The 27,792-nt window shown below is 35.8% G+C and overlaps 1 protein-coding gene and 2 long non-coding RNA genes across 6 annotated transcripts in view; 1 reads left to right on the forward strand and 2 right to left on the reverse strand.

The window, feature by feature from the left end:
* The first annotated feature begins 1,785 nt into the window (after positions 1 to 1,785).
* On the forward strand, positions 1,786 to 3,818 carry LOC122567062. Its single transcript, XR_006316685.1, has 2 exons — positions 1,786 to 2,200; positions 2,280 to 3,818. It is a non-coding gene; the product is annotated as an uncharacterized LOC122567062 (long non-coding RNA).
* On the reverse strand, positions 3,503 to 4,712 carry LOC122567060. Its single transcript, XR_006316683.1, has 3 exons — positions 4,276 to 4,712; positions 3,950 to 4,148; positions 3,503 to 3,870 (listed from the first exon to the last, which is right to left on the reverse strand). It is a non-coding gene; the product is annotated as an uncharacterized LOC122567060 (long non-coding RNA).
* A 1,416-nt stretch (positions 4,713 to 6,128) lies between these two features.
* The window catches only part of LOC122567059 (mucin-17-like), a 381,861-nt gene continuing 360,197 nt past the window's right edge, over positions 6,129 to 27,792 (reverse strand). For 2 of the 4 annotated variants that reach the window (XM_043725153.1, XM_043725155.1), the window contains 5 exons: positions 22,602 to 27,593; positions 21,685 to 21,849; positions 19,959 to 20,106; positions 16,447 to 16,693; positions 6,129 to 13,782 (listed from right to left, as the gene is read on the reverse strand). In XM_043725153.1, the coding sequence (XP_043581088.1) occupies positions 13,551 to 13,782; positions 16,447 to 16,693; positions 19,959 to 20,106; positions 21,685 to 21,849; positions 22,602 to 27,593 (5,784 nt within the window). In that variant the 3' untranslated portion in view covers positions 6,129 to 13,550. Of the gene's footprint in view, positions 13,783 to 16,446; positions 16,694 to 19,958; positions 20,107 to 20,196; positions 21,850 to 22,601; positions 27,594 to 27,792 lie in introns of those variants that run through there. The other 2 variants (XM_043725154.1, XM_043725152.1) reach the window with 2 other exon arrangements.

A 27,792-nucleotide genomic window follows, 5' to 3' on the forward strand; every position in this document is an offset into this window, starting at 1 on the left:
GCCGTAAGATAAATTCTCTTTGGCACTAATAGGCGTTAAATATTGGTTATGTACCCCGTGGCTCGACAAACGCGGTCGCGCGCAACGAGCTTCGCATAATTCGGTAATCATATCGGCATGATCCGCTGCCGGACGGACTAGCGGTTAAGCGATCCAGCGTGGCGCAGCTTCCGCCAGTGAACAGCTTATCGAGTGCACTCCATACGACAGGAGGTTCATTACCCGTACCATCTGATGCTGTATTTTTCTTTCGTATTTCAGCAAAAATTCCGTCTGTCGCTTATCGTTATTAACCGTGCTGCGTTTTTGGATCGGAACGTGTTTTTCTCATTGTCAAAACAAATTTCTTAGATGCGAGGAGAATGGTCTGATACGAAAATTTTTTTTTAAATATTAAATGTCCTTTTGATCATCGAAGCAAAAGCGATGTTGAGATATAAAAATTGGATTGAAAAAGGTTCTGTATGGGCAGAAGTTTGTTTGTAGGGGGAAGGGATTATAAAAGGGATTGCAGTTTCTTGCTTTGTAACTACAATTTGAAATCTGGGAATTAATCGGGCAACTTTGATGCTTTCATTATTTGTCTGTTTTTATTAAATACCGAATTATAATCGGTGTTTAGCGATTTAAAAGGAAAGAATATTAAATTTACTGTCGGTATGCAAACGTCAAAGAATGTATTTTCTTTCATGTCTGCTCGATTGCGATTTCAATGCTTTCAAGCGGAATTCTCCAAATCAAAAGGGAGCTGCTCAGTCTACTCTATCGTTTCGTCCATTCAAGCAACATAAGCTAAAAGTACGGATAAGGAAACGGTTTGCCGCAACCCGAAGACGAACTGCCCCTGAAAGTTGAGTTCACTTTACGCAATGTCTAAAAGTGCTTATGCACCATTTCGATAGAATTCCTCTTTTTTCGTTAGCAATTACAAATAAATCCAATCTCAGGAATTTCATAGTTTTTGTACATACCATTAGTTCTTTAAAATAAAAATGTTGCCTATAAAGTGCGCGAGTTGTTTTTATTTATTTGTTCATTTATATGACAGAATAAGATCTTAACAAAATAACATGATTTTTGTATCGGTATCAATTAATAACTAATACAGTGCAATGATAGCAAAAAGGTATGATACTGGATTATGCTTTTATTCATATGCAATTTTGGAAAACATACACGAAATTGATTAACTTGCCTAATATTATATAATAAATTTAATGTGATAAATTTAATTTTCAAAGAAACGATAAAACATTTCTTTTATTTCTTCAAACTTTTTTCATTATATTTAGCACAAATAATATCACAATATTACCTCTTCGTTATGACAATAACATTTTATAATTGCCTTTTAAATGCATTTTTACTATGTAAGTTTTCGCGGTTAACTTTTAACTATTTTTCTATAGAAATGTGCATAGATATGAAAATAATTACATACCTTTCTTCAAATTTATCTAATCTGTATAATAATAAATTAATTTTTCAGCTCTATTGAGGATATCGCTTCCATGAAAATATTTGTGATTTTTTCTCCGAAACGTACATATAAAATGCATGTTGAAATTCAACACTCCCTTCCCAGCGAGTTCGTTGAAATATCGACGTTTAAAAATATGAACCTTTAATTAGCTTTCTCCGTCGTTTGATTCGATGGAGCACCGTGTGTATTTGTAGAACGTCTGCGCTCGCAGATGCACGCGCAGCCGAGCTTTATTCGAAAATATATTACGTCGACGTTGCGTAAGTCGAAAGCTTTGAAACAGTCGAGCCCTTTGAAAACGCGACATGCACAATCGTATCAACCGTCGACAAAATTTTCCGTATTAATTACCCGACAATTTTATTCCGGGCCGCGTTTTCGAATCTTTGTTTTCTTGACGGATCGATCGTGACATTTTGAAATTTGATGACGTCTGTTTACAATTCTCATGTAATTCGCCGACGTTTCCCATATCAATGAATTTGTTTTTATAAAGAACAATGTGTTACTTTTCACTGGCGCGTGATTAGCTTTTCTCGAATCCAAAACTTTTACGAAACAGTGTATCACGACGGTGTATTCAATTTCCATACGATTTTATGAATTAATTGTTCACGCTTCTAATTTTCATTTCGAAGCGCCATAGTAAAAAGGAAATTAACTGTCACGCGAAAACCAAAAAACGCAAAGAACATGTCGAAATAATTCCGGAAATTGGTGTGGTATTTTATTAGCTTTTTGCAGAAATTACTTTTAATCTCGAGGACCCGAAAACATTTAATCTGTTTCGTTGCAGTGTACAACGGATTTATATTGTGTTTATAAACGCTCAGAGACCACTTATTTTAGCACAATATCAGATTAAATATCAAACTTTTTAGGAAATAACTTCTCCTTTATTTCATATGGATTAGTTGAGAATTTTAGGCAAATAACGTTTCTCGATTAAAATAATATTATTACAAAGGAAAAATAAAATAGCGATAGAAAAGTGCACAATAACATTTTTGATGAGTAATCATGTAAAAATGATATACCGTGAAAGTTTCAAAATTTCAACAAATTGTAACGTTTCTTTACAAGCTCTTATAGGAAAAGCTTATGCAAACATGAAAAATAAAATTCAATTTTACAATAACATCGATTTTTAGTTGTATACTTAGGAATTATTATTGTTATAAAAATTTTTATTTAAAAAGGAAGTCTTTACACGCAAGTAATAAAAAATTCTAAAATTATGGAAAATATTGGAAAAACGAAGGGATTTGACGCAATCGCAGACATCCTTGTGATTTCTAGTATAACGGGTGGAATTTTCTGGATTAACTGGCCAGGGATTGCTCGGCCCCTAGCGTACCATTGAAGCTCATTCAAAGTGCAAGAGGAGCAGAAGCGGAATGAAAGGTAATTCAAGAGCCAAACTTCCAAAAGCTGCGTTTGCATTTAGCATCGGCGACGTTATTTATGTAGTGTCAAATTAAATGATTCCGCCGAACAAAGTATTAAAATTACAAAAGAGCTTTCGTAGCCGTGAACCTGTCTGCAGTCTGTTAATTTGCATAAAAAATCGCCGACTTCTATGCAAAAATATTTCGACTAAAAAACTTCTTCGAAAATATTCATTTTTTGGAACACATCGACTTCATAATTCAGAGATACTTACACGCAAAGTGTACTTTACGGTGTGCTATAAACGAAATATTGGATACTACATACCGCGTGAAAGGAGAATCAGCGCTGATTAAAAAATTGCTTACCCATGAATATAGTGATCGTACGTAATATATCTTTTGCCCTATGGAATAATCAATACTGTTAATACGCTCTAACATTGCATAGAATTTTAAACCAGGTAAATGAAATCTACCTATTCGTATTATTCAATATACTTCGAATGCGTTCTATATACGAAATTATTGTTTCATTTCAATTTATACTTTATATTTTATTTGGTAATGAATTTATACGAATTATTTGTACTTAAATATTAATAAGGGATGGATTGAATTAAATGTATACTGATTTTATGAAAATATTACTTTATTGTCAAATTCTTCGTATACAAATTTACAAGATGGTACAAAGAGAATGTTTTCTCAAAAAGAAGCTTAAATCTGCCCTCCTATTTTTGCATTTATGTGTTACAAAAATGCAATTGAATATTCATAAAAGCAATATATACAATATGTATTACATCAAAGGAATACTAAAACCTGCGTCGATTAAATACTTAGTTTTTGTATATACTTAATTTCAACATTTTACGTGTCCGTCCCATCCGGATGTTACTATTTTTCAAGTTTCACAAGGATGTATAATATATTGGTACAGACACCAACATGTGCTTTTCATTTTCTACACGATTTTGTTGTTTTCCAAGCCCATACCTAAAGAAAATTAGTGTAAAGAAACTATGTTGTGCTATGCCAGACGCAACTTTATAAAAATTAGTGAAAATTTTTCTACCTCATTTCAGGAGAAACATCCAAACTGCACGCATAAACAGCACCCACGTGGCCCGTAAATATCTTCTTACGATTCATTTTGAATCTGCTTAATGGAGAAAATGTAACAATTTTATTATTTATATATTGACATGCTAGCCACTTTCGATTAGAAGAAGGTAGAACTGCTGGTATGTTATTTTAACTGAATGGATATCCCCCTGCAAAAGGTATAAGTAATTTATTATCTATGAAAGCTGACATTTATAAAATTCTGCAAACAATAAGATATGATACTTATTATTTGAATTTATTATATATTAAAAGAATTTAAATATACATACATACCTCCACCATTACAGTTTATGCCACTAGAAAGCAATAAATGCATAGTATGTAGGAACCACCTAATCTGTAAAATACCCTCTATATGTTTCTCACAAATATGAATTCGTACTTCTGATATGAAGCATCTGTTGGGGTAAATGTACCTCAATATGCTTTGGTGCATAGAAAACTGATATGTCTATCTTTATCATTATATAATCTCTACTTGTTATTCAAACGATATACATATTTAAAAGTTAGCACAAGATAGTAGTATGTAATACAGTGTTCTCTTGAATGGATTTCCTTTTCTACTTCTTTTGCATAATATTACTTCTAACTCTGCAGCTTCCTCTTCAGTTGGTTCCACAATTGGTTTTTTATTCACATATGTACCCAATGAATCCAAAAATCCTTTAACGTGGTATCATCACTTCTGTGACATTTCCTTTTGTCAGCCCTTAGATTGTTCCATTCCCTATAAAATACATTTAGACAAACTTAAAAGACTACTTTTAAGATTTCCTATATGCTCTTATTATTAAATTACATATCATAACTGACAAACGTACTTCTTTAATTTTTACATTGGAACTCGCTTATATGAGCTTTCTCAAGATATCCAAGAAGTATATTGTTTTACAGTACCTTGTTGCCTTTTAAATAGATTTTCTGGACCAACGTCGAGTACAAACAATTCTTCATATGCATGATTGTACATTATGTCTCTCACAGTTGAATCTATGTGGTTCATACATGACTCACTGTCAATTCCCTATAGCATAACAATTATATTATGTTAATCACTGTATCGTTTAAAAGAATAATATCAAAATTATTTATAATTTCACATAATTCTAGTTGAATCAATACAATATATGTGATAGGGGTAATCTTTAGTCTATTTGAATCGAAAGAAAGAAAATGTATTAATGAATACTCACCGTTGATATCATTTCTGCTACAAAACAAATCATGTTTACAATTCTAATTCTTGCTGCCGTCCGTATGCGTCCTATAACGTGCTATCTCCGTAAACTATGCTTCTCGCAAGCAACTTCTGTTGCCAGTGCTGCCACTATGAAGATAAGAATGCTACATAGATATGACATTTAATTCGTATGCCACGTTTTGGAGCTCAGTTAACCCCCATATCAATTTCGTATCGCATGCGATGTTATCGGTACAGCATGGAGAAAGACTACAGCGCAGCTGAGACGGCAAAGTGCAGAATCACGAGTATTCTAAAGAACAAGATTTCATTTATAAAGGATATAGTTTATCGTAATCGATCTATATTCGGATTAAGATGTAACGTAGAAGAATCAGTTCCACACAGCAAACGGATAAAGTTTAAAATGTAAGCTATCGAAGTTGACAAGAAGATTTCAATAAAATCTCGTTCACTTATCTGAATGATTGAAACTGGCGGGAATGCGCGTAAACAGGAGAAGACGCGCGGGAACAGGATATTGAGATACTTGATTTATTTATATTGCTTTATTTATTTATTTCATATGAAAAAACTTCTCACAGAGAACAAAATTGCGCTATTTCAAGAGGCGTATATAATGGTGCAAAGAATTTTTTTACCGACGTTTACTGTACCTCGTATATATACCATTTACTAAAATTAATATGAAAAGAATTATTTGAAAAATGTGACAAGAACATGTCATACAGGAATTATGTATCATCCGTTGTAATTATTTCATACAAAAGAAAATATAACTATACCTCTTATTCATATATTATATAGCATCAGATAATACTACATAAGAGTTTAAAAATTGTAAAAGTTTCAGTATTAATTATATGCATTATGTGATTACGTAACGACGAGAAGGCAGAATAGTAGACATTTCACAGTTATATAACTTCACATGTTAATGATTTATTAACTTATTTTCACATACAATAGTATTATGCGTGAACGATCAAACATTGTATAAACAAAATTTACAAAATAAAGTATAAGTCTTTACAGCTAAAAGCTACTAGTAGTAGTGGATCACATAGCTTCATACTTTTCCTCGGACAAGCAAATATTGCCACCCGAGGCTATTCCATTTTTTTTTATTTTATGCTCTATCTCTCATGTATATATATATATATATTTATTTATATTTATATATATATTTATACTTTGTATTTATATTTGCATTTATATTTATATTTATAATCATATTTATATTTATATTTATATCCGTATTTATATTCATATATTTATATATATAGTCGTATTTATATATATATAATATATATATAAATATCATGCCAAATATATTAAATAAGCTAGCTTTCCTAGTTTTTTGTCCTAGCACGGAATTTTGGGAACGCGGAGGATGGGAATGGGATTGCAAAAAGGGAGTCTCCATGAAGTGGAAGGGTAGTATACTGTATACATACATATGTGTAATATGCTTTCCGTGTGTCGTGTGTTTCTTCTTTTCATAGTACAGACGTATATTACACTCATTTAGATTCAACGATCTTCTATCTTGTAAATATAAAATTATTATCTCTTATTGTAATACCACTGACGAAATGATATCGTAATATGTATAGCTATTATCTGCGTCAATAGTCATATTGTACACCAAGAAGTGCATCCGTCTTCTAAATTTGTTTTACACGGCAATCGTGATTACAGTTGGATCGTTTGTTCCTAAGGAGTTTAATCAGTTTTTCGTTTTTTCACTTTTATTTTGGTGCTTCTTAAATCTATCTTCGTTCCCCAAAATTTGCATTTTCGATCGTTCTCTTTTTTTTCCTCTCTTTTTTCTTTTTTTGTTAGTTTTATCTTTGTTCTCATTCTATTTCTCACATTTTTTCTCTCTCACTCGTTTCCTGTCATTCTTCCCAAATTTTTTGCTCTTTCTCTCTCACTCTTACAATACATTACGCGACAATAAACAAAAGTCGCCCCGCACCCCATTCTCCTCTTTTTTTTAGATCTCTCTCAAAACATAACAAGCGAACGAAACGCTCCATTAAATATAACTACATTCTCCTCGTTTTTTATTTATTTTTTGATAAATAATAATAGTAATAAATATTTGCCAAAAAAACTCGTGCTCCTCAGTCACACTTTGATAACTATCGGTATATAGTTCTCCAAAAAATTTGTTTCCCGCAATTACTAGTCGTACCGCTTGGCTAAACGCGTTAACTATCTTTAGTCACTGTTTGATCGTACCCGTCCAACCGTCGCAAGAAGGAAAAGGAAATGCAAAAAAAAAGAGACGATAAAGTATCGATTAACGTAGGCCTCTTTTTTACATTATCGTGCTCGCAATCCTCTATGTTTATCGATTCGACGTTTGATTCGTATCGAGAAAAAGCAACGTAGGTTGACGATGTTTGGAATTTTCAAACACTCCTTAACCATGACCTTTATCACGATCTCATTGAAAAATTTCATTGAAAAATTTCATTTTACTGAAAAACAAGAAAAGAAAGAAAATAAGAGAAAATCGCGGAAAATAATAGTATACAAAAAATTCGATAAAAACACAAAGATAGATATACGTAAGCGTTTATTACATTTATTTATTAAAATTGACTTTTCTACGAAAACAAATCTCAACTAGAAAACCCGACAGGCCGGATAATGATTAGTAAGAGTATCGTCTAATAACTAAAAAAATCAAATATGAAAAATTATACATATAAAAACAGTGATATGAGCTAGACACTTCAATCGTTTTTTAACGACATTAATACACTGGTAAAACGTCATAAAGTAACATATAGACATACGTATATGTACAAAATTGATTATCTAAGAATATTGAATCACGATTCGTTTTGTTCTTCGATTTAAAAGATCAAAAACGAAATTCATTTATAAATAAAAATATTCGCACTGATTGAAGCATGGTTCTGCTTAAAAAGCATCTTCTTTTCTACCCACGTGGCTTTTTCCGCGAGCACGTTGCTGACCAAATAGGCGCAGCTTCTTTTGTCCAATGATTCGCATAAATACATATTAAATAGTGCGCAGTTCGACGGTTATCGTACAGCGATAATTACCGATAAGGCGTATGTATAACTATGTACAATACGGAAAATATACAAAGGACGTCGGCTCTACGGTGTATACGTACTCTCGATCATAAAGATGTTTGATTCTTGCGTACATTACGTTACTGAGGTAAGTCTTTACTGTTTTTTTTTTTTTTACCTTTTTTTTCGTTTTCGTTTTTTTAATAAATTTATTAATCTCCCGCTTAGCGCGTGAATACGCTGCGAAGAAAGGACAAAAAACCTCCCCCTCGTGTTGACTCGACCTCTGGATCGATGTTACGAAATTAGCAAGGAGCCGCAAGACAAAATTACATTCCGCCCCACGGCTACCGACTGGGCGAAGGAATCGAACAATAAAATTATAAGTGTCTTATGTTTAAACGGTCCCATGTTGTGTAATAGCGATGCCAGCCGTTTGCGCGTTTCCTATTCGCACGATCCCCGTAAAGTCTTTTCGACACCGGTGTTTCTCATTATTATCCCATTTTACCTCGCTTTCCATCTATTTCCCTATTTCAGAGAAAGCTATGTCAATCGTCATCGAAAATCGTCATCCGCGGCCGGTGATATGTCTTTCGCCACTGATTAAAAAAAAAAAAAACGAAAAATCTACAAATCTGAGATAATGCATCATTTTGGTCTTCCTGAGGCTCTAAGTGTCTCTTTGTTGCTGCGTTTTGTTAATCGTCTCGTTGTTAGTCGTCGATGAAAACGAGACTTTTGAATATGAACGTGCTTGCGAGGAAAGGCCCGACGACATGAAGTCTTGCCGCGAGCTTTTGATTTCATTTGATGTACCGTCGTTAATTAGAGGCGCGTGAATAACCAATTAGGATCGATGGAGTAAATGTGAACGACGAGACTTCGTAAGCGAAAAACGCGGTGTTCTCTGTCGTTCTAGTCACAACGATTATTCGTTGCTAGAATAGATAATAGAAGAAAACTGTTCCTTAAAAATTCGTACACTGTTCCACTCGTAGTTTCGAGCAGCATAAACATTAGTGGTCCTTGCGTTTAGAATCTTAGTTAGTCCCATTCGACTAACTCAATTTTTTGTCAACTATTTGCATAAGATAAAACTAACTTCTCTCTTTCTCTCTCTCTCTCTCGCGCTCTCTCTCTCTCTCGTTCTCTCTCGCTCTCTCTCTCTCTCTCTCTCTCTCTCTCGCTCTCCATAAACTGCTTGATCAAACTTTGAAAATTTATGTTCGTCTTCTCTAACTGTAGTCATACAAAACTTTATATTATGTATCAAATGTTTTAATTCGTGTTATGAAAGTTATTGTTCGATATCACATATCAGAGAAAATATTTTTATCATTTAAGTTTGTTATTCGAGAAATTAAATTTGTAAATTTATTTTACTTTAACGTCACGTATCAAAACTCAGAACATTCCTCGAATTTCGGCACAAATAATAATTTACATTGTTACACGGCTACTTGTAACTGCTATTTTCTCCAATATGTAACTTAGATAAATATGTTTATATATCGTTGTTTTTTTACAGTATTACAGAATTAATTGAAGCGATTTGATCAAACAGTGAAAAATCTAATGAATTTATTACCATTCTCCCTTTTACTGTAAAAGTGACATTTATAATTAAACAATTTAGAAAATGATTATTGGTCCTCAGAAATTTTGGATATTTTACATAATAATATTATATTTGAAAGGCTTTTGAATTTCCTTCATGGTAAAACATTGAGACCAGTTACAAAAGTGACAGTTACAAGAATTTGCAAGAGGTATAGAAATTTTGCAAATTATTTAATTTTCCATCAGAAATACCAACTATTTCTGTCTACAATTTCATAGTATTAGCAACGAATAATCGACAGTTTATGGAATTCATTCGACTGAGAATGTTCTTCTTCGAAAGTCGAAGTGACGAGTCATCAAAAAAATTCGCGCAACCCTCTTTCTCTTTTGATACTTGCATTTTCTTTATTGTCTGTCTGTCGTGTGTTTAGATCTATTGAATGTCTTTCTTTTAACACATTGCTTATCAAGTTGTTCGAAACCGAATTCCTGAAAGCGTAGTTCTTAGCAATTTAGTCGAACTCTTCACAATTTGCATAGTAAAAATAAAAATGCATCGACGTAAAGATTTCACAGATGAAAAAGTCATTTGCCGCTTTATTGACGTATTGAGAAATTGAAAAATTGTTTTACTCATCTCAGATTGATAAGCAACGTATTAATGTCGTAAGGTTTTCCTGGCTCGAAATCTTTTTTCATGGACAATGGCTCCTCGACCAGACACTCGATCAAATAAAATATCCATTTAATACTCGTATATCCTACTAACTTTTAAAGATTCGCTCTGTATGGTTTTGTACATATTTATGCGTACATGCTTTCAAAGGAACATTTCTCGCGTCTCGGAGTTAAATTGTGCGCTGAATAACGCGGTATAGTTTTGGATTTTCGCGACCATATAAAAATAAAGACGAATTACACGCTATCGTACGATTGAGATTAAAAAAAGAAGACAAAAGGAAACGTTAAAACAAAATACGTGTTAGACACGCACTCAGAAAGAACATGAAAATGGAAAAGTGTTCTCGCAATGACTTTTTAATTTTTTCGGCGTTCTACTCCTCTTTCATTGTGTTCTTTTTTTTTTCTTTTTAATTTCTTGTTTTTTTTTTCTTTTTTAACTAAAATTTACTTTAAGTTACTCGAAAGACCCGTTTCGTTAAAAGTGGAAATTCAGCGTGTGTCTGATTAAAATCAAATGATGACACTTCGCAGAGACCTCGAGTTTTTAATTAATTCGATCGTTTGTTTCTTATGTACACTTGATTCATTTAGCTTTTCGTTCATAGAATATCGAACCATGGCATCGATACGTTACTTTACCATCTAAAGAATATATCGTTAGAAAATTATTACGCGGATCAAAAAACACCGGCCGTCTGTGGCCGGCTAAGTTTAAAAAGAGTTTCAACGTGTCGAGACTATTCGATATTACAGCGCAACACGATGACGTCCCGGTAAAACAATTACTCCTTGTATACTTACGTATAGCCATTTAAAAAATGATTGGAAACGGTGATTTTTTTCTATAGGTACTGTGATGTTGACTCTTTCGCAAAAATATCATTTAAAAACTACACATACTCGTTTCTATATCTTCAATGCAAGCGTAAACACACTCGCACGTGGTTTTAAAAACAAGAAAAGAAAAACGAGGTGACGCGTGAAAGTGTGTTCGTCATTCTAAAATCGAACACCTGATCGTACATTCTAACTCGTTACATTACACGTATTTTATGTAAGTATTGGAGATACAAATACCTCTTATGCCCCTTATCACACATCCTATATGTCTGTGAATGTTAATGTAACATTCGAAACAACGTCTCTAGTTCGAAAGTTGCAAGAATCGCTTATGTTCGTTTACGCGAACTCGCAGAGTATATCTATCTCGTTACAGCTCGAGTCAGTGAATAAAATACATTCGTCTTTACTAAATCTACGTTCGACAGAAACGTATCAACTAAAAAAGAAAAAAAAGAAAAAAAAAGAAAAAAAAAGAAAAAAAGAAAGAAAGGCTATAGTCTGCACAGTATTTTTACAATTGATGCACCAGCTAGGTAAACGCGCACCACTTCCTCGTTTCTCAAATAAAACTTTCCTGTATCACTCAATGATCGTACTATCTGTATGTAACTATATAAGTAACACGAAGACACATATTGTAGGCCAGCTCCACGCGATGTCAGATCGGCCATAGATACATAATATATATTTTTTTCCACTAATGACTTTCTAATTGCGTGATTATTACATTTTTACAATTTTCGCCCATTTTCCTGCTAATTCTGGCGTTAAAGAAAAATATTTACGTGTACGTGCTTTGATGCGCATAGATAATTCAACAATTTCGTTTCGGTAATATGTCCTGTAAATTTTTTAAAATATTCTTAACAAATTAAAGATCTAACAGATTCTACTGTTACGATTTACACGATGTTCGGCAACAATTTGCTTCTTGAATTAGCGAGTGATCGACAATTCGTAAAGAATTCAACTTTGGAACAGCAATGCTCAATAGGAAAATGGTGTTTGCTAGAATTACGCTCGCTAGCAGCAAATTATTGCGGAGAAATAACGACAAACTATCCTATATCACGTCGAGATATATCTCGACCGACTTTCGATCGATAAAAATCTTTTGTAATTCGATTACATAATATTTTTCATTATTTCTACGTTCAGTCGCTTCGATCACATTCGATTGACTTTTCTGCTTCCTGTTCCTCTATTAACATATGTATTGAACGACGAAATTCATCAGCATCTCTAAAACTTTCATTCATGGTATCATCGATATTTATATACAAGAAAAATAAACGTGCTTGTGTGCCACAAGAAAAACGTCAAACAAATTAATTCGTATCTACTTTTATCTACTTTTGATTCTATCAGGGCAACCGTAAGAATTTTCGAATATTATGGATTCGACATTTTGTTGCTTTCAACAAACTGGACCACGATATTGATTTCTCCACTTTTTTTTTTTTTTTTTTTTTTTAAAAAATTATACTTATTTACCATTCTGTAATTTCTAGAATTGAACAATTCTTATTTACTCCAATAGAAGAAAAATGTATGTACAACAATTAATTTCGCTTATTCTACGATCTTCTCATTCAACAATCTTTACTTCTGCATTGCGACTTCTTCTATCCGTTATATTACATATCAACCATTACAAGAGTTTGAATCCGTATCACACTTACTTAGAAGATCCCAGATAATGTAAAATAACCGCATCCGTGATTTTACATAGTTCTATAATACAATTAGTTCAATATCGTTCAATTTTACACAAAGATATGATCGCAATACAGAAGACAATATTGAATATATCGAATGAAAAATTTGAAATCTAGTTCTCGTAAAGCTTTAGGAAAATCTGAAGCTCCGACAATTGTATTCGATAAAATCAACCGTGTTCGATAAGAATTATAAAGTAGCGAATCTTCATAAAATTTTGACCTGTCGACGTACTCGATTAAAAACGTCTCCGATATTAATCCTATCGAATACAACACGAAACTTCCATACATTGTCAGCGAAAACAGTAAATCGTCTGCCGGAAATTTAGAAAACAACGTAGAACATGTCGAGTGCCGAAATCTCTTGATAACAAACGCTTCGACAGCCTCTTCGATTTTTCTTCGTATAGAATTGATCTCACCGTCGCATCACCGTAATCTAAGTTGAGTCGTTTGAGAATCAATCGACACGGATCACCTACACTCTTTCTGCTCTGCTGTAACAGGATTCAAAGATCCGATAGACTTCTTCGAGGATCTTTTCCCCTCTTGTTTCGAAGCGCCGCCGTTTTCCGGTCCCCTGCTTCCGGTCACTTTACAGGACCTGCCGGTGATCTTCTGATCCTTACTTGACTCCGTGACTTTGTCCAATTCCGCCATTGCTTCCTGTATAGCGTTCTCCAGTTGCATGTTCAATTTACGACTTCTAGAAAAAGAAACGGGGCAAACGAGAAAATCGTGGGGTTAGTCGAAAGGAACGTTCAGTGCGTCCGGATACGGTTTTGGTGAGCAACAGTAAAGCCGCGATACGTCTAGAATACGCTACGCAGCTACGACACTACTTTGCTGGTCGGGGATTGGTTAAATGAATCGAAACAATTGATCAAGGAAACGGACGAAAGACTTCTTACGAGTTGTTGAAAATTCTCCGTTTACTGCGTGACATTTTTATAGGAGAATTTTAGTAGTTCTCGAACATTAACTTATTAAGAACCAAGCATTCGAACGATATGTTCAAGTTATGCAAATGCAACAATATCGAAAGATGTAAATGAAGTAATTTACACTACGGGTCATATACATAAGTATCCGGATATCTTAACAACAATACACGAATGATAAGAAAATGTATAAATTGAGGAAAAACTAATAACTAAAAGCAATATTTATCATTTTCTCATAGAGTCACTGGATAATAAACTTTAGTCATTTGTTTAAAAATTGACTGACGTTATATGAAACTTCGATAATGTTACGAATATTTCAATTTCTTTAAGTATCCTTACTAATATAGGATTTAAATGCAAGAAGAAAAAGTGACAATACATTAGCCACATCTTTGAAATTCTCTTGCTAATCACAATGTCACGGAAAAAGGTAACTGATTAAATTGACTTGAAAGAGATTATAAATTAAATGTCGCGTTAATGCAACGTTGGCCCTTAATACGTTAATCATTCGTGTCTTCAAACAGTCTTAGTCCTGCTTTAAGTTTCTGAACATCTTTTCCTTTTCTTTCTTAAGCAAAAAAAAAAAAGAAGATAATTGATCCATGGAAAAATTAATTGTTGTTTGGAAATACGATGATTAAAATTTGGATGTTTTAAAGTTTACTAGAATTTACGCCTTTTATTTCAGCTATTGTTCTTCCAGTCCAATTAATCGGCAAAGCGAAACAAAAAAAAAATTTTTTATCGAACATATAATTGCTTTTTCCAACTGTCGATAAGAGTTTCGATTCAATCAAACAAATTTAAATATCCGGCTGTCGAATCCTCCATAAGCGGATTTGGAACGGCGAATGGCGTTATTATTAAAAGATTCTCAACCGTAAATCTGTCACGTCCATTTTTTTTATCCGATATTTTACACGCATCACAGACTGCATCCACATCGAAAAGAATTTCATAAAATTTTACCGATATTCGTTATCTGCCGTGTAACCGTGACAATAAACCTTTTTTTTTTTTTTTGTAAATGATATACGAGACTACGAAGAATTTACTACTAAACAAAGAATACAGAAGTTATATTTAAACAGCAATACTAAGCGATATAAATAAAATTGCATATGTGTTTGCAGAGTGTAGACTAAAATACGTCTAAAAACGCGCAACTGCGATCAAAGAGACAGAGTAAAAGCGTTTTCCAATAGGGATCTTCTAAAAGGGCTACCTTAAAAGCCTTCTACTGTTAAACGAGTGTCGTGAAATTAACAATCGCAGCTACGCACAGGTTTTCTTATATTAAACAGAGATTCGATAACATTGGCTGTTGGTTTGTTAATAAATGCTTGACAAGGTTGATCCATTTATAGATTATTGTGTATGTTATAAATGTAATCATACGTATAAAATAATATAAAAGATATTATGTGTTGTTAGTAATTAGATACACGTATAGATCAACTATGTAAAACACTTATCAATCTTAATTTGATATACTTTTTATCTGTCTCGGGTATGATAGGATAAACGATAACAAAATACGAAACAGAATCGCGTTATTTATCTTCAGTTGTAAAAAATTCAATTGTGCGACAAATATATTGTGGTTTTAAAAATAATGCTTCTCATAATATTCCAGTGATAGGGAAATCCGAACTGTACAAAAAGTTATTTATTATTTTTGTTAATCCTACGATCAGAGTCGCTTCATCAAGATTGTTAAATTTTTTAAATCCGTAGATTTTTATCAAAACTTTAATTCCTCCAGTGCAACGGATAGAAATAAAATAAATAGAAGAATAGAAAGAAAATGATCTTCTACAAGATATATATTTTATACCGTTCTTCTATGTATTTCCGTTCCAAGTTGAAAGTTTGTATCGTAAATCGTTCCTATACTGGATATTAATGAGTGCATATGTATGCAGCGATTTTACCAAATCTATTCGTATTGTCTCAAATCAAAAATGCAAATTAGAAAAATGGACGATAAACGATTTAACCACATCCTGTACAAACGAAGAACATTATTGAAAAAAAAAAAAAAAATAAGACACAGATCTATTTGAAACATGATCACCGATACGTCCATACGTCTCATTAAATATAAAATCCAGAAACATAATATGAAACTCTTCTAAAAACAAAAATATCAAAATCAAATCTAGGATAATAATATAACATTGAAGGATATCTAAGAGAGATCATGCGACAACAAATATACATTGTTCACAACTCGTAGAAAGAGACACACGATAAACCAGCAAAACTTGTAAATCAAATGAAACCTTGGGAAACGCGTCGTATACCGTTAATCGTTTCGTAAATGGTGATCGTTCATCCCCGCGGTACCCATCGTCCCTAAGAGGGCTCGATAACCCGTTTCTGATAAGTTGATCCCCGAACGAGGTGGTGCGACTCACTTCCTAAACTTTTTTCGCGCACGGTGGTGCGCCTCGAGGCCTTCGGAGAGGGACTTGAGAGCCTTGACCTCGACCTGGCTCCGACCGCCCCCGCCCCCGTACCAACGGACCCAGACAGTCATGGTGCCCGGTGGGCCCAAAGACTCGACCTTGCCCGGCCAGGCCGGACTTCCTCTTGCGGCGCCCCATACTAGCTCACCCACTTCCAGTTTCCTCTGGCTCTTCTCCTCCGACTTTGCCTCCGTTACTAAAGGGTTTTGAAACAATTCACGGTGTTTTTCTTTCGGTTTCTCTATTGTTCTCTTTTTCTCGCTGCACGCATTTCTCTTTTCACTCTCGCTCTATTTCACGCTACCTCTCTTAGCCACCAGACGGTGATATGTATTTCGATTTAGCGCGGTGAACAGATGGTGAAACCAGACTTGTATCCGGGAAAGCAGAACGAGCATCGGGGGATCGTGAGATTTTTTTATTGAGCTACGAAGAGTTTGTACTCTCGTAATCTAGCGATCATTGAAGTAGCAACGATAGACAATGTTATTGTTATGGTACCGATAAATACATTTTGAACTCTGTTCTGGAATTTATTTAAAATATTACGACTTCAACCCTCTACAGGTGGAATTTCATTCACCTGTGAGAGAAGAAATTGTAGAAGATTATAGCTTCTTGTTATGGATAATTGCTATAAATAACTCTTTTCATATATAGCTTTATATATAACGACTGTAAAATATATAGCTTGATAAAAGCGATATAGCTTTTGCGTATAGGAAATGCAGCGAGAAATAAGTAAAATAAAAATTAAAAATTGTAAATGTATGAATAATATGTAATATTCCAAATTATAGCGAATTGAATATTAAATATTAATCCGAATGGCCGATTAAATGCGAATTAGCGTAACTGGTATAAAATTTTTGTGTTACGCGTTTCACAAATGTGATAATTAATAATAATAACAAACCGCGAATGTTTATGCTAATTCGCATATAAAAGATAGAACCAAAACAGAAATTTGTTTCACCTACTAAATATAACCATTATGTACATTAAGTTGTATATTTTATATGTTTCTTCATACAACATGCATTCGGTACATTTTTTGCAACTCTTCTCATAAACGCATAAATATCTGCTAATTAAGTATCGATTTAATTTCGCAACACGATCCCGCGAGCTTTCGTCTAGTTAAGATTGTGTGTTAATTTTGATCAATAAGTGCATGACGCATAACAGCGAAATGAGTATGCTCTTTGTGCGTGCCTTACGAATGGGATGAATTACTCTGAAACATCCTAACTGATACCACTACGTCTGTATTTGTAGGGTTGTTTATTTTGAAATGTGCTCCTTGCTCGCGCGTGTGCTCGTTAAAAAATGATTAGTAGCTTCATACAAACGGTGGTAGGCGAGATCAGTGACAAAGTAAGGTATCAGATGGTTCGAGCACATGCAATGACTTCGTCCATCGATCTCTTCTATTTCTGACTCGACAATTAAAGAATATGTCCTGCTCCGAGGAATGCAACCTGTACGCTTTCTTTTTGTAGACATTCCGCGTTACTCGATATCATACTCTTCCGTACGTTTTCGTCCGTAACTTGAATCGTGAATACATATAACTCTACCGTAGTGACTCGATCGTAAAATAACAGATCCATAAAATTCATTGGACAATAATTTTTCGTTATTTCCGCAGGTTCAAACGGTGAATCGCTCGAATCGTAAATTCCAAACTCTCGTTTGGAACGGCGAATTACGAACGTGATAAAGCCGCGGATTTACGTGACAAATTTTTGCGCACGCACGTCCCAAGTTCACAGGCGCGGCCAGGGCGAAAACAACAATTCCCTCCCCAAAATATTATGCACATGCGACACGAGACACGTGAGGATGATTATGTACAAGAAAATGACCGCAACAAATAAGACTGGTGAGCCACACCCGCGCCGAAAATGAACGTATGACTGAAGCCCCTTGGCCCCTTCAGTGGTATGTGACAATTACGTGGACAATGAATATTAACAAACCTGACAGCCAATTAGTACAAAAAAAAAAAAAGTAGGAATGTGTATGGAATAAATCCTTATGAAAATTATTTACAATTTATTAATTCAACGTCACCGCCGTTACATCTTTATAGCAAAGCATCGAGTCTCCTCTCCTGGGATCTTTTAACGAACAAAAATGTTTAGTATTGACACCACTTACCTGCTTCGAATTCTTGTGAAATATTGCAACGAATTTTTATTTTCTTTTCTCTTTCTGGTTGAACAATAATACAGTCCAATGATACATCGAAGAAAAATTTTGCCAAGAAAAAGTTATCGTTTGAAAAGGAATATTTTACATTTTCTTCGAATTCTTTATTTTGTAAATAAAGAACATTATGATCTTTGTAAGGTAACATGTAAGAAAATGTTTAAAAACGAAAAATAATATCTCTTATCGAAAAGAAAATATATACTCCTTTTCTAAAAGTAAATTTTACTAACATCTTATAGAAACTGATTAAATGGACGATAAATCTCGAAAATAAAATCAGGCGAGGAAATATTTTTCTCTTTTGATTATTCATATTAACTTTGGAGATGAGTAAATCTTGGACATCGCTTAAAAAGCATTACCAAAGCGTATACAATGCAACAAGCAATAATTGATCATGCCACTATGCATGCAGCGAACGAAAACAAATACTGAGCAAGCACACAAACAATCGTAAACTAACGTAATTATGTACATAACGGAACATGCTTTGTACAAAATACGAGGTAGCATGAAGGAACGTTAGAGTGTAGCAGATGTATGTCTAACTAAAATATTGACCCTTAATTAGTACTATTGGATCACAGGTAACCCACAAAATTTTAGAATAAATTGCTCAGTTTTAGAGTACTTCTTTTATTAATTATTATACTTATATTTACTAAATCTGAAATTCCATTCTAAAATATAGAACACAATATAGTGACTACTGTAATAACTAAACGTACTCCAAATTGTCACCTATGAACCAACAGTACCAATCGAGGACTAATGAAGATATTAGAGTTAGAAGGATTCTTAATACTAACAATCATTCTATAACAATCATCGACAAACAACGTGAAATCTTCTCGTTACGTATAAATTATTTTATAATATTTCTAAAGTTATACCATGCATAAAATTACATTCCTTATCAATGTAAAACTACTGTCAGATACCACTTTGATAAGATAACTTTCATAATAAGACAATTCTATACAATCGTTCTACGATTCTATACAAAATATACAGGATGTAAAAAAATCAATCTTTAACAACCAAATTTACTTGATTATGGCATAATTTATTTGAAAGGTCGTTCGGAGCTTTCTCGATAGAATTAATGTGTTTTACAATAGTAACACAGTTTTCACGTCAACAATTATCAAAGTTGATTATCAAAATGTGGCTCGATGCTAATATCCGAGCTACTTATATAACTAATATACGATTAATATCTAAAAATACCATACAATACTGACCATCTTGGTCTTCATGCAGGGTAGAATGCATGGAATGGATGGAGTCCAGCTTTCGCTTGATTCCGCGGCCGAGGGCATGTTCCCTGCCCTCGCACCTCACTGTGCTCACCACACCTTCGGCTTGCTTCAACGTCTCTGACGTATAGATCTGTCAAATACAACTGGATCAACTCAGGCACAAGCCTACCAAGTCACATGCTAATATCATTTCAATCTAACGTCTGCCAAATCGCTCGTTTCGTTTCGATAAACCCTTTTATTTCTCCAGCAAGATTCTCATCATTCTTTCGACCGAGCGTGAAAAACATAAGTGAACAGAATGAAGTTGTATAAAACAAAGAAAATAAACAAACAAACCAAACTACTTGAACGGAGAACAATTTTTAACTCAACTAAGTAATGTACAAGAATGTATAATAATATATTAGAACGCGATGAGCGTTCGGAGAGCTACTATTATAGAAAACTTACGTTTTCTACGCTATCAATGGCCGAATTAATATGGCACGTTCAAATTTCATTCTTCGAGGCATGCAAACGAGAAATGATACCAAGATGACAAAATCCAAACTCTGATTACGCATGCTCATTGCAAGGTATTTTCTCTTTTATTTTGAACGTTTAGGAATAATGTATGTCAGATAATTTTTAGCAAAAATAATATTGTTTAGCAAAAATTTATTTTTTCTCTATTTGCCATTATAAAGAATCATGTATCTTTTTTTGTTTCTTAGCAATTCGTTAACACACGGTTAATCATACAAGTTACATTATTGCAATGTATGCTTTAAATAATAATGCTAAAAAAAAGCGAGCTGAACATCGTCCGGCCCACGAATTATCTACGCGTAAAAATTAATAACGTTAAATACAAACTAATTACAAACTTAATAGTACTCGATTGAAACGTGTATTATGCCCTTGCAAGTAGGGAATGCCACTGGTTGAGTAATTGAAAATGTACAAAATTAATTAATCGACCCGTACGAAAGAAAGATGCTCAGTCCTCCGACGATGAGTCAGTCTCCTCACCGTCGTCAGCTTCTTGCGCATATACGAATTGATTGTAAATGTATGGATTCATATAGGCCTGCTTACTGGCCGAATAGTTCACGACAGCAATGCTATTAGGATCAGACCTATAGTTATACAAATGTGGATAAAGCCCTGCTGACGCAGCGATACCGATATTTACAAATTTTTGATAATTCTCGCCTTGTGAACAATAAGGAATACCGATGTTCTGATTCTCCAAAGGCTTTTCTTCTGAATTTTGATCTATGTCATCTTGCTCCGGAAGATGTTGTGAAACTTGCGATTCAATTTGATCGGTTTCGACGCAAGATTTAGGATCGAATTTCGTTTGAGGTAACATAGTGTAATGCGCATGATCTGGCACTAAAGCTTGCTGTCGATAAACGTTCGTATTGGGAACATAATGCTGACTATGATAGAGGATCGGCTGATAGTGACCATGACCTACAACCGGCAACGTATTGACGTCAACCTCTGTATAAGAGACGTCCGTCATTTCTTTAGTGACGCTTAGGTGATCTTCAACAGGATTCTGGTCCATTGTGTCTGAATATATGGAATGATTTGGTGATGAAGTGTCCATATGCTCCTGTGAGTCAGCGTATGTGTTTTCAGGGTGTGTCGTATCGGCTGGCTGGTGCATGTCTGTTAGAGTTAGATGACGGTTGACCTGCTCTACATGGGTACCAACCTGGATCCCAGTAGTCACCGTCGACTCCACATATGTCTTTCCATGGAGACCTGGCTGACTAAGCGTGATTTCTTTCGTGGTGATACCTTGAATTCTCCAATCTTCCGAAGCCACTGGTACGTCGCCTGAATCCGGTTCGCTACTTGATACGCAATGAACCATTGGCTGGAAATTAATATTTTAACGCGTTCAGTATATTAGTTGAGATAAAAATACAAACAAGGCAATATTATATATCACAGTCTTGTTTTCATTTCAATAAACAAAACGCTTTGAATGTACTCAGAAATATTTTTTTTGGTACAAGTAGATTTTGTTTTAATACAAAATTAAAATAAAATGTCACACATATTAATTATATATATTAACGGTTCTTTCATATTTCTCTTAAACTTAAAAAAAAAAATAGAAAAACATAATTAGTCTGAAATTATATATAATTGAACTTGAATTAGATATAAAGGAGCAGGTATGCCAGGCTTAATCATATAAAAATACAATAAATATAAATTATATATTCACAACGTTTAGTTCTTTTCAATCTACGTTTGTTCACATCACTTATTTAACCCCATAGAGTTTTAAAGCATCCAAGAATTTCGTATTTGATTGCAATTTGTTTGAAACACACAGTGACAAATTTATGCTACAATGCCAATTTTTATCAAAACTATACATATAAAAAAACTTAGTGCTTAAAAATTATACGAATACATGGAAAAATACTTAATTCTGTTGAAAAATATTTTAATTATATGCATATTAAATAAATAAATCTATGATATTCTGTAAACATCCAAAGATATATTTAATATTATGACAATTGACATATTTCAGAAAATTAATTTCTAAATTACCTATTATATTTTTCTTCTATGGTTTTATTGTTTTTATTGTATTGAATAATGCAATATTACCGTAGACGACGAGTGATGTCTAGCTGTAATTGGCGGTGCAGGTGAAGCTGCTCCATGCGTTGTAGTGTCCACGGCAGGACTATTCGATCTTTGACTATTCCCTGGACTGTGCGTGGTAGTATCCGGCGGCGATCCTTGTCTCATCATAGCCGATTGAGCCATATTCGCTTGATTACCAGCTGTCTGAGTCGAAACAGAATGTCTTGCCATCAGAGGACTGTGTTGATCGCTCTGTTGAGCTGTTTTCTCAACAACAGTCGTACTACTACTGGCAAGAACGTATTGCTGCTGTTCAACGTTCTGCTCCGAAGACGGCGAATTCACGCTACTTTTTGGGGAAGTGGGCGCCTTTCCTTGAATCATTCCAGAACTCAAAATATACGACTGATTATGATCAATGTTTAACGAAGGATCGACGGTGGTTCCATTAGAAGCTGCAGCTTGAAAATTAGGTATCTGATTGTTAGATACCATGGTCGTTTGTTGCTGCACGATCGTAGTATTTTGCTGAACGAATGTTGTGTTCTGTTGGTTAGGGGCCGATGAAACAGCGATATTCTGCGCCGTTCCACAAGGTACCATCAACGTCTGCCCGTTCATCTGTATGAATTCCTGCTGACCCTGCATGTTTGTCGGTCGAACTTGCGAGGCATTAAAAGTCACTTGCTGGTTCGGACTGACATTTGCTACTATCGGACTCAGTTGATTCCCAAACGACGTTGTTCCATTTACTAAGAATTGGCCACTGTTCGGTGAGAGGAATTGTGCGCCAGGACTATGTTGTTGAATAATTTTTCCGCCGGTTGCTTGCGGTGTTCGAATGACCATTCCAGCAGGACCCGCTGCTAAAATGCTCTGACTCGGATTGAATATTCCACTGTGGCTTTGCACCGGAGTTAACACATTCTGACCATTTACGTTTTGTATCTGCAACTGCATACCGATGTTTCCTGTGTCTTGCAGCAACGTCGCCGTTCCATCAGCAGACATAACCATACTTCCTATACCAGGAACGATGAATTGTTGAATAGTAGGGAAATTTTGAACCATACCAGCAGCTCCGTTTAATAAATTCACTGGTTGCAGGAGATTTATTTGCTGAGCTGGTTGAGGATTCGTGATAATTTGTTGAGCATTGAACTGAGCCGATGTTGCACCGGCCTGACCATTCATTACCAATTGAGCTGGTGCTCCACCCTTGCCAGGAACAATTGTCAACGCCTGCAGCATCGGACCGCCTATGCTCTGAGTCTGGAAGTTCTGCTGCGCAAAGTTGGACTGCGACTGCATCAGCATGCCAGCATTTTGTTGAGACGAAGCGATATGCAACATCGAGGCCACTGTCTGCGGATTCGTCTTTCGTTTTTTGTACGCTTTCTTTTTGCTCATCGCTGATTCGGGCGATAGCAACGCCGGTTGCCGATTTACCATCCCTTGATTCGCACTGACGTTTCTCGTAACGTCCTGATTCGCATCTAAGATTGACTGAGCATTTTGTATCACGTTTCCAGTCGCGACAGTTAGATGCGGTATTTGAACGTTCTGGCCTATACTGTCCATCGTCATGACACTAGGTTGTATAAGTACAGGAGTCTGAATAGTGTTGACGAGCACCGTGGGCTGTCCAATAACTTGCTGAGCTACGCCCACCGCAGGAATAACCTGGCTGACAGCTCCTGTCACACTGGTGACCATAGGTGACACTGACAATGGTGGCATCGAATTAGAGTTGGAAATGATTTTTGGAGGAGGTGGTGCCATTACACCGTTGATTCCTGAACCCGTGCTAGCCATTATAAGTTGACCACCATTAGACACTAAAATATGACCAGGAGGTAAAGTCGATCCAGCAGGATGTTTTAATATTCCGCCTGACGTAAGAACATTATGAACTTGAACATTGGACTGGGGATGCTGTTGGGTTGGTTGTTGCTGCTGTTGCTGACTTTGAGGTTGTACTGGTGAATTGGTACTGGCCTGAGGTACTTGTATACTACTAACGACGCTTTGAACCATCTCCAATGGCGATTTCGACACACTTATCGCTATCGACGATTGACTATTCGGAAGAGAGGACGTCGTAGTAACAACAGTGGTTGGTACATTCGTTAAGGTTGTCGAAGACGCTGGATGTTGTGATTTATTCGAGAGTATGTCTGGTATAGCGGGATTTGGTATTCCAGAAGGTGTATTTATCGAAACCGTAGCGGTATTCGCTCTTCCAGCTAGCACAGATGTGATGGTGTTACTGCTAACCGTATGGCCGCTTGCCATTGTGGTTATTACCGATGACGTGCCAGCAAAGTGATTCATCGGTACTCTCGAAACTGCATTCACAGTATGAGGATGTGGCTGGTAACCATCCAAAGACGACTGTCTCGTGGTTTGCCTTTTTGTTATTTGAGACGTCATGCTGTCTGAACCGGAGGTGGATGATTGCGACGATGGCGTACTAGAAGGAACTACGTTTGAACTCGTTGTAGCAGAGCAAGGCGTTTCCGCGCGTTGCTCTGGCGCAACACTACCCATCGAAGACTGTGAGGGTTGTTGAGCCTGAGGCGTTAAAGGTTGAGATGGCACCTGACCAGACGTAGAATGCGAATGAGGTGTTGGCGGTTGCGAGTAACTATGTGGCGTCGACGGCTGCGACGAAATGAGACTTTGAGGCGTTGCCGGCTGTGATATTCCAGGTGTCGACGAGGCTGGCGTGTCTGAATTCGCTGGACTGTTCGTACCAATCGGAGATCCATGACTGGTACTCACAGTACCACCCTGGATCGGTCTTGAATCAGCTTGCTGCTGATTGTTCTGATACTGTTCTCCAAACGTGGACGATGTAACAGGATCCTCGCGTTGATCAGAATGCATCAGGTACTGACGTTGCATTTGTTGTTTATATTGATCCTGCACATAAGATTGAGTATCAGCACTGGTAACACAACCTTGGCAAGGACTATTCTCCGAATCTGTTCCTCCACTGCTCGAAGTGGGAGTCATGCTACTGTGTACAACAACGGGCGAGGTTGCGTGATTTTTCACAGAATTAAACGTCGATGTGCTCGTGGGGCTGGCGCCGGAAGAAGGCTTTGGTTGTGGAAGATAAGTGTTATTAGGCAAATGCGAACCATGGCTCGTTTGCGGTGTTTTCGAATTATTGACAATTCCCACTTGAGAGCTACTAACACCGGTTTGCCTTGATATCGTGCTATTCAACAAAGCAGTCTGTTGCGCAAGGTAACCGCTGGGGTCTTCCAAAAACGACGGGCCGCTGCTATTGACGGTGGAACCAATTTGATTACTATTCTGTTGATTTTTCTCGTTGAATTCATCTATTGGACTCGAAGCTGATTGATCAAGGCTATTATTTCGAACATCTGTAACGCTATGCTGGCGCTGTTTCTTCACCATTACTTTACTGGGTTTGGCCTTCTTGCGCGCAACTTCATCGGTCCAAGTGGATGCTTGTGGAATGTGGTGATGTAGAGGTGGAACACGATCGAAAGAGTTACATGTGATGTTCTGGACTGTGACGAGAGAAGGCTGATGAGAACCCGAAGCTGACCGATTTTGTTGCCAAGGTGGCGTTCTCGAATTGAAATGCACGTTACCGGGTTGCCCGTTTGGTCCCATTCCAGACTGCGTTTCAACAGCATGATTGGTATTCGGGCTCCTTCCCGCTACATTAGATAAAGCGTATTGTTGCTGATGTTTAACATCTACGATAGCTCCTTTCGAAGCATCGAAATTTCTCACAGGATATTGAACCTGATTCGGGGCGTACATTCGTTGCATATTTTCGTGGGAATTATTCGATAAGTTCCCATTTTGTACGACATGGTGCCGTTGTACAGCGTGATTGTGCAACAGAAGTTGCTGCTGCTGCTGCTGCTGTTGTTGTTGCTGCTGCTGCTGTTGTTGTTGTTGTTGTTGCTGCTGCTGCTGCTGCTGTTGAATTTGTTTCGCATTCAAATCTTCATCCGTCACAGAAGGAGTACGATTATGTCTGTTCTGCATATCAGCAGTATTCATCACGGGACCAATTGTTTGTTGTTGCATTACGTCTAACGAATGATGATTCAACTGTTGATTAGGATACTGAGGTTGCACGCACACCTGAGATACTTGTTGTTGATGCTGATGCTGCTGTTGCTGCTGAAGTTGTTGTATTTGCATTTGAAATTGATCCGCTGGTTGTGCCTGCATTACGTGTTGATTGGGTTGATGCTGTTGCGTTTGTTGTTGCAGTTGATGTTGATGAATTTGGTGCAACTGCGGATGAAGAGTAGATTGAGCTGTTACTTGTGAGGATTGCATGTGATGCACATAATTTTCTGACGAATGTTGAGGGTTGTAGTTTCCTGATTGTTGATCAACTTCTTGAGTCAAATGCTGCTGTTGTTGTTGCTGCTGTTGCATCTTATGCTTCTGCATTTGTTGCATGTGCAATTGCTGTTGCTGTTGTTGCTGCTGCTGATTCAAATGGTCCTGCTGCTGCATTATATGTAACGGCTGCTGATTTAATTGATTAAGATAGTGAGGAGCTTGCTGTTGCGTTAACTGATTCACGACCGTGTTTTGATGTTGTTGTTCGTGTTGCTGTAAAATCTGCATATGTTGCATTTGCTGATGATGAGGCAGTAACTGTTGCTGCTGCTGTTGCTGCTGTTGTTGTTGAGATATATGCTGCTGCATAAGTTGTTGTTGCTGCTGCTGCTGCTGCTGCTGTTGTTGCAATATAAGCTGTTGATGTTGCTGTTGTAACAACTGTTGTTGCTGCTGAGTCATATTGTTAAAATTGGCGCCCTGCTGATTCATGATCAGGGAATTTCCCATTAACATCCCCGACATATTGTGCTGACCTAACCTTTGTTGAGGATTTCTCGTTACACAGCCATTTATATCTTGTGTTTGAGAAGGTGAATTTAATGTTTGATGACATATCTGCTGATTACTTTGCTGAACTTGCAAATTAGGGATCGCAATAGGCCACACCTGGAATATGAAAAACATTCACGTGTAAACATTATGCTATATACATAATATTCGACATAATTAGAAAATAATAAAATTTACCTACTAATTTATTTATTTATAAAGATTTATCTATTACAGATAAACTTATTATTTACAATAAACATACCGTAAGTATTAACTCTTTGACAATACAATAAAGTAGCGAAAAATTTACAAC

Source organism: Bombus pyrosoma, linkage group LG4, assembly GCF_014825855.1.
Source record: "Bombus pyrosoma isolate SC7728 linkage group LG4, ASM1482585v1, whole genome shotgun sequence".
NCBI classification, from domain to species: Eukaryota; Metazoa; Arthropoda; class Insecta; order Hymenoptera; family Apidae; genus Bombus; species Bombus pyrosoma.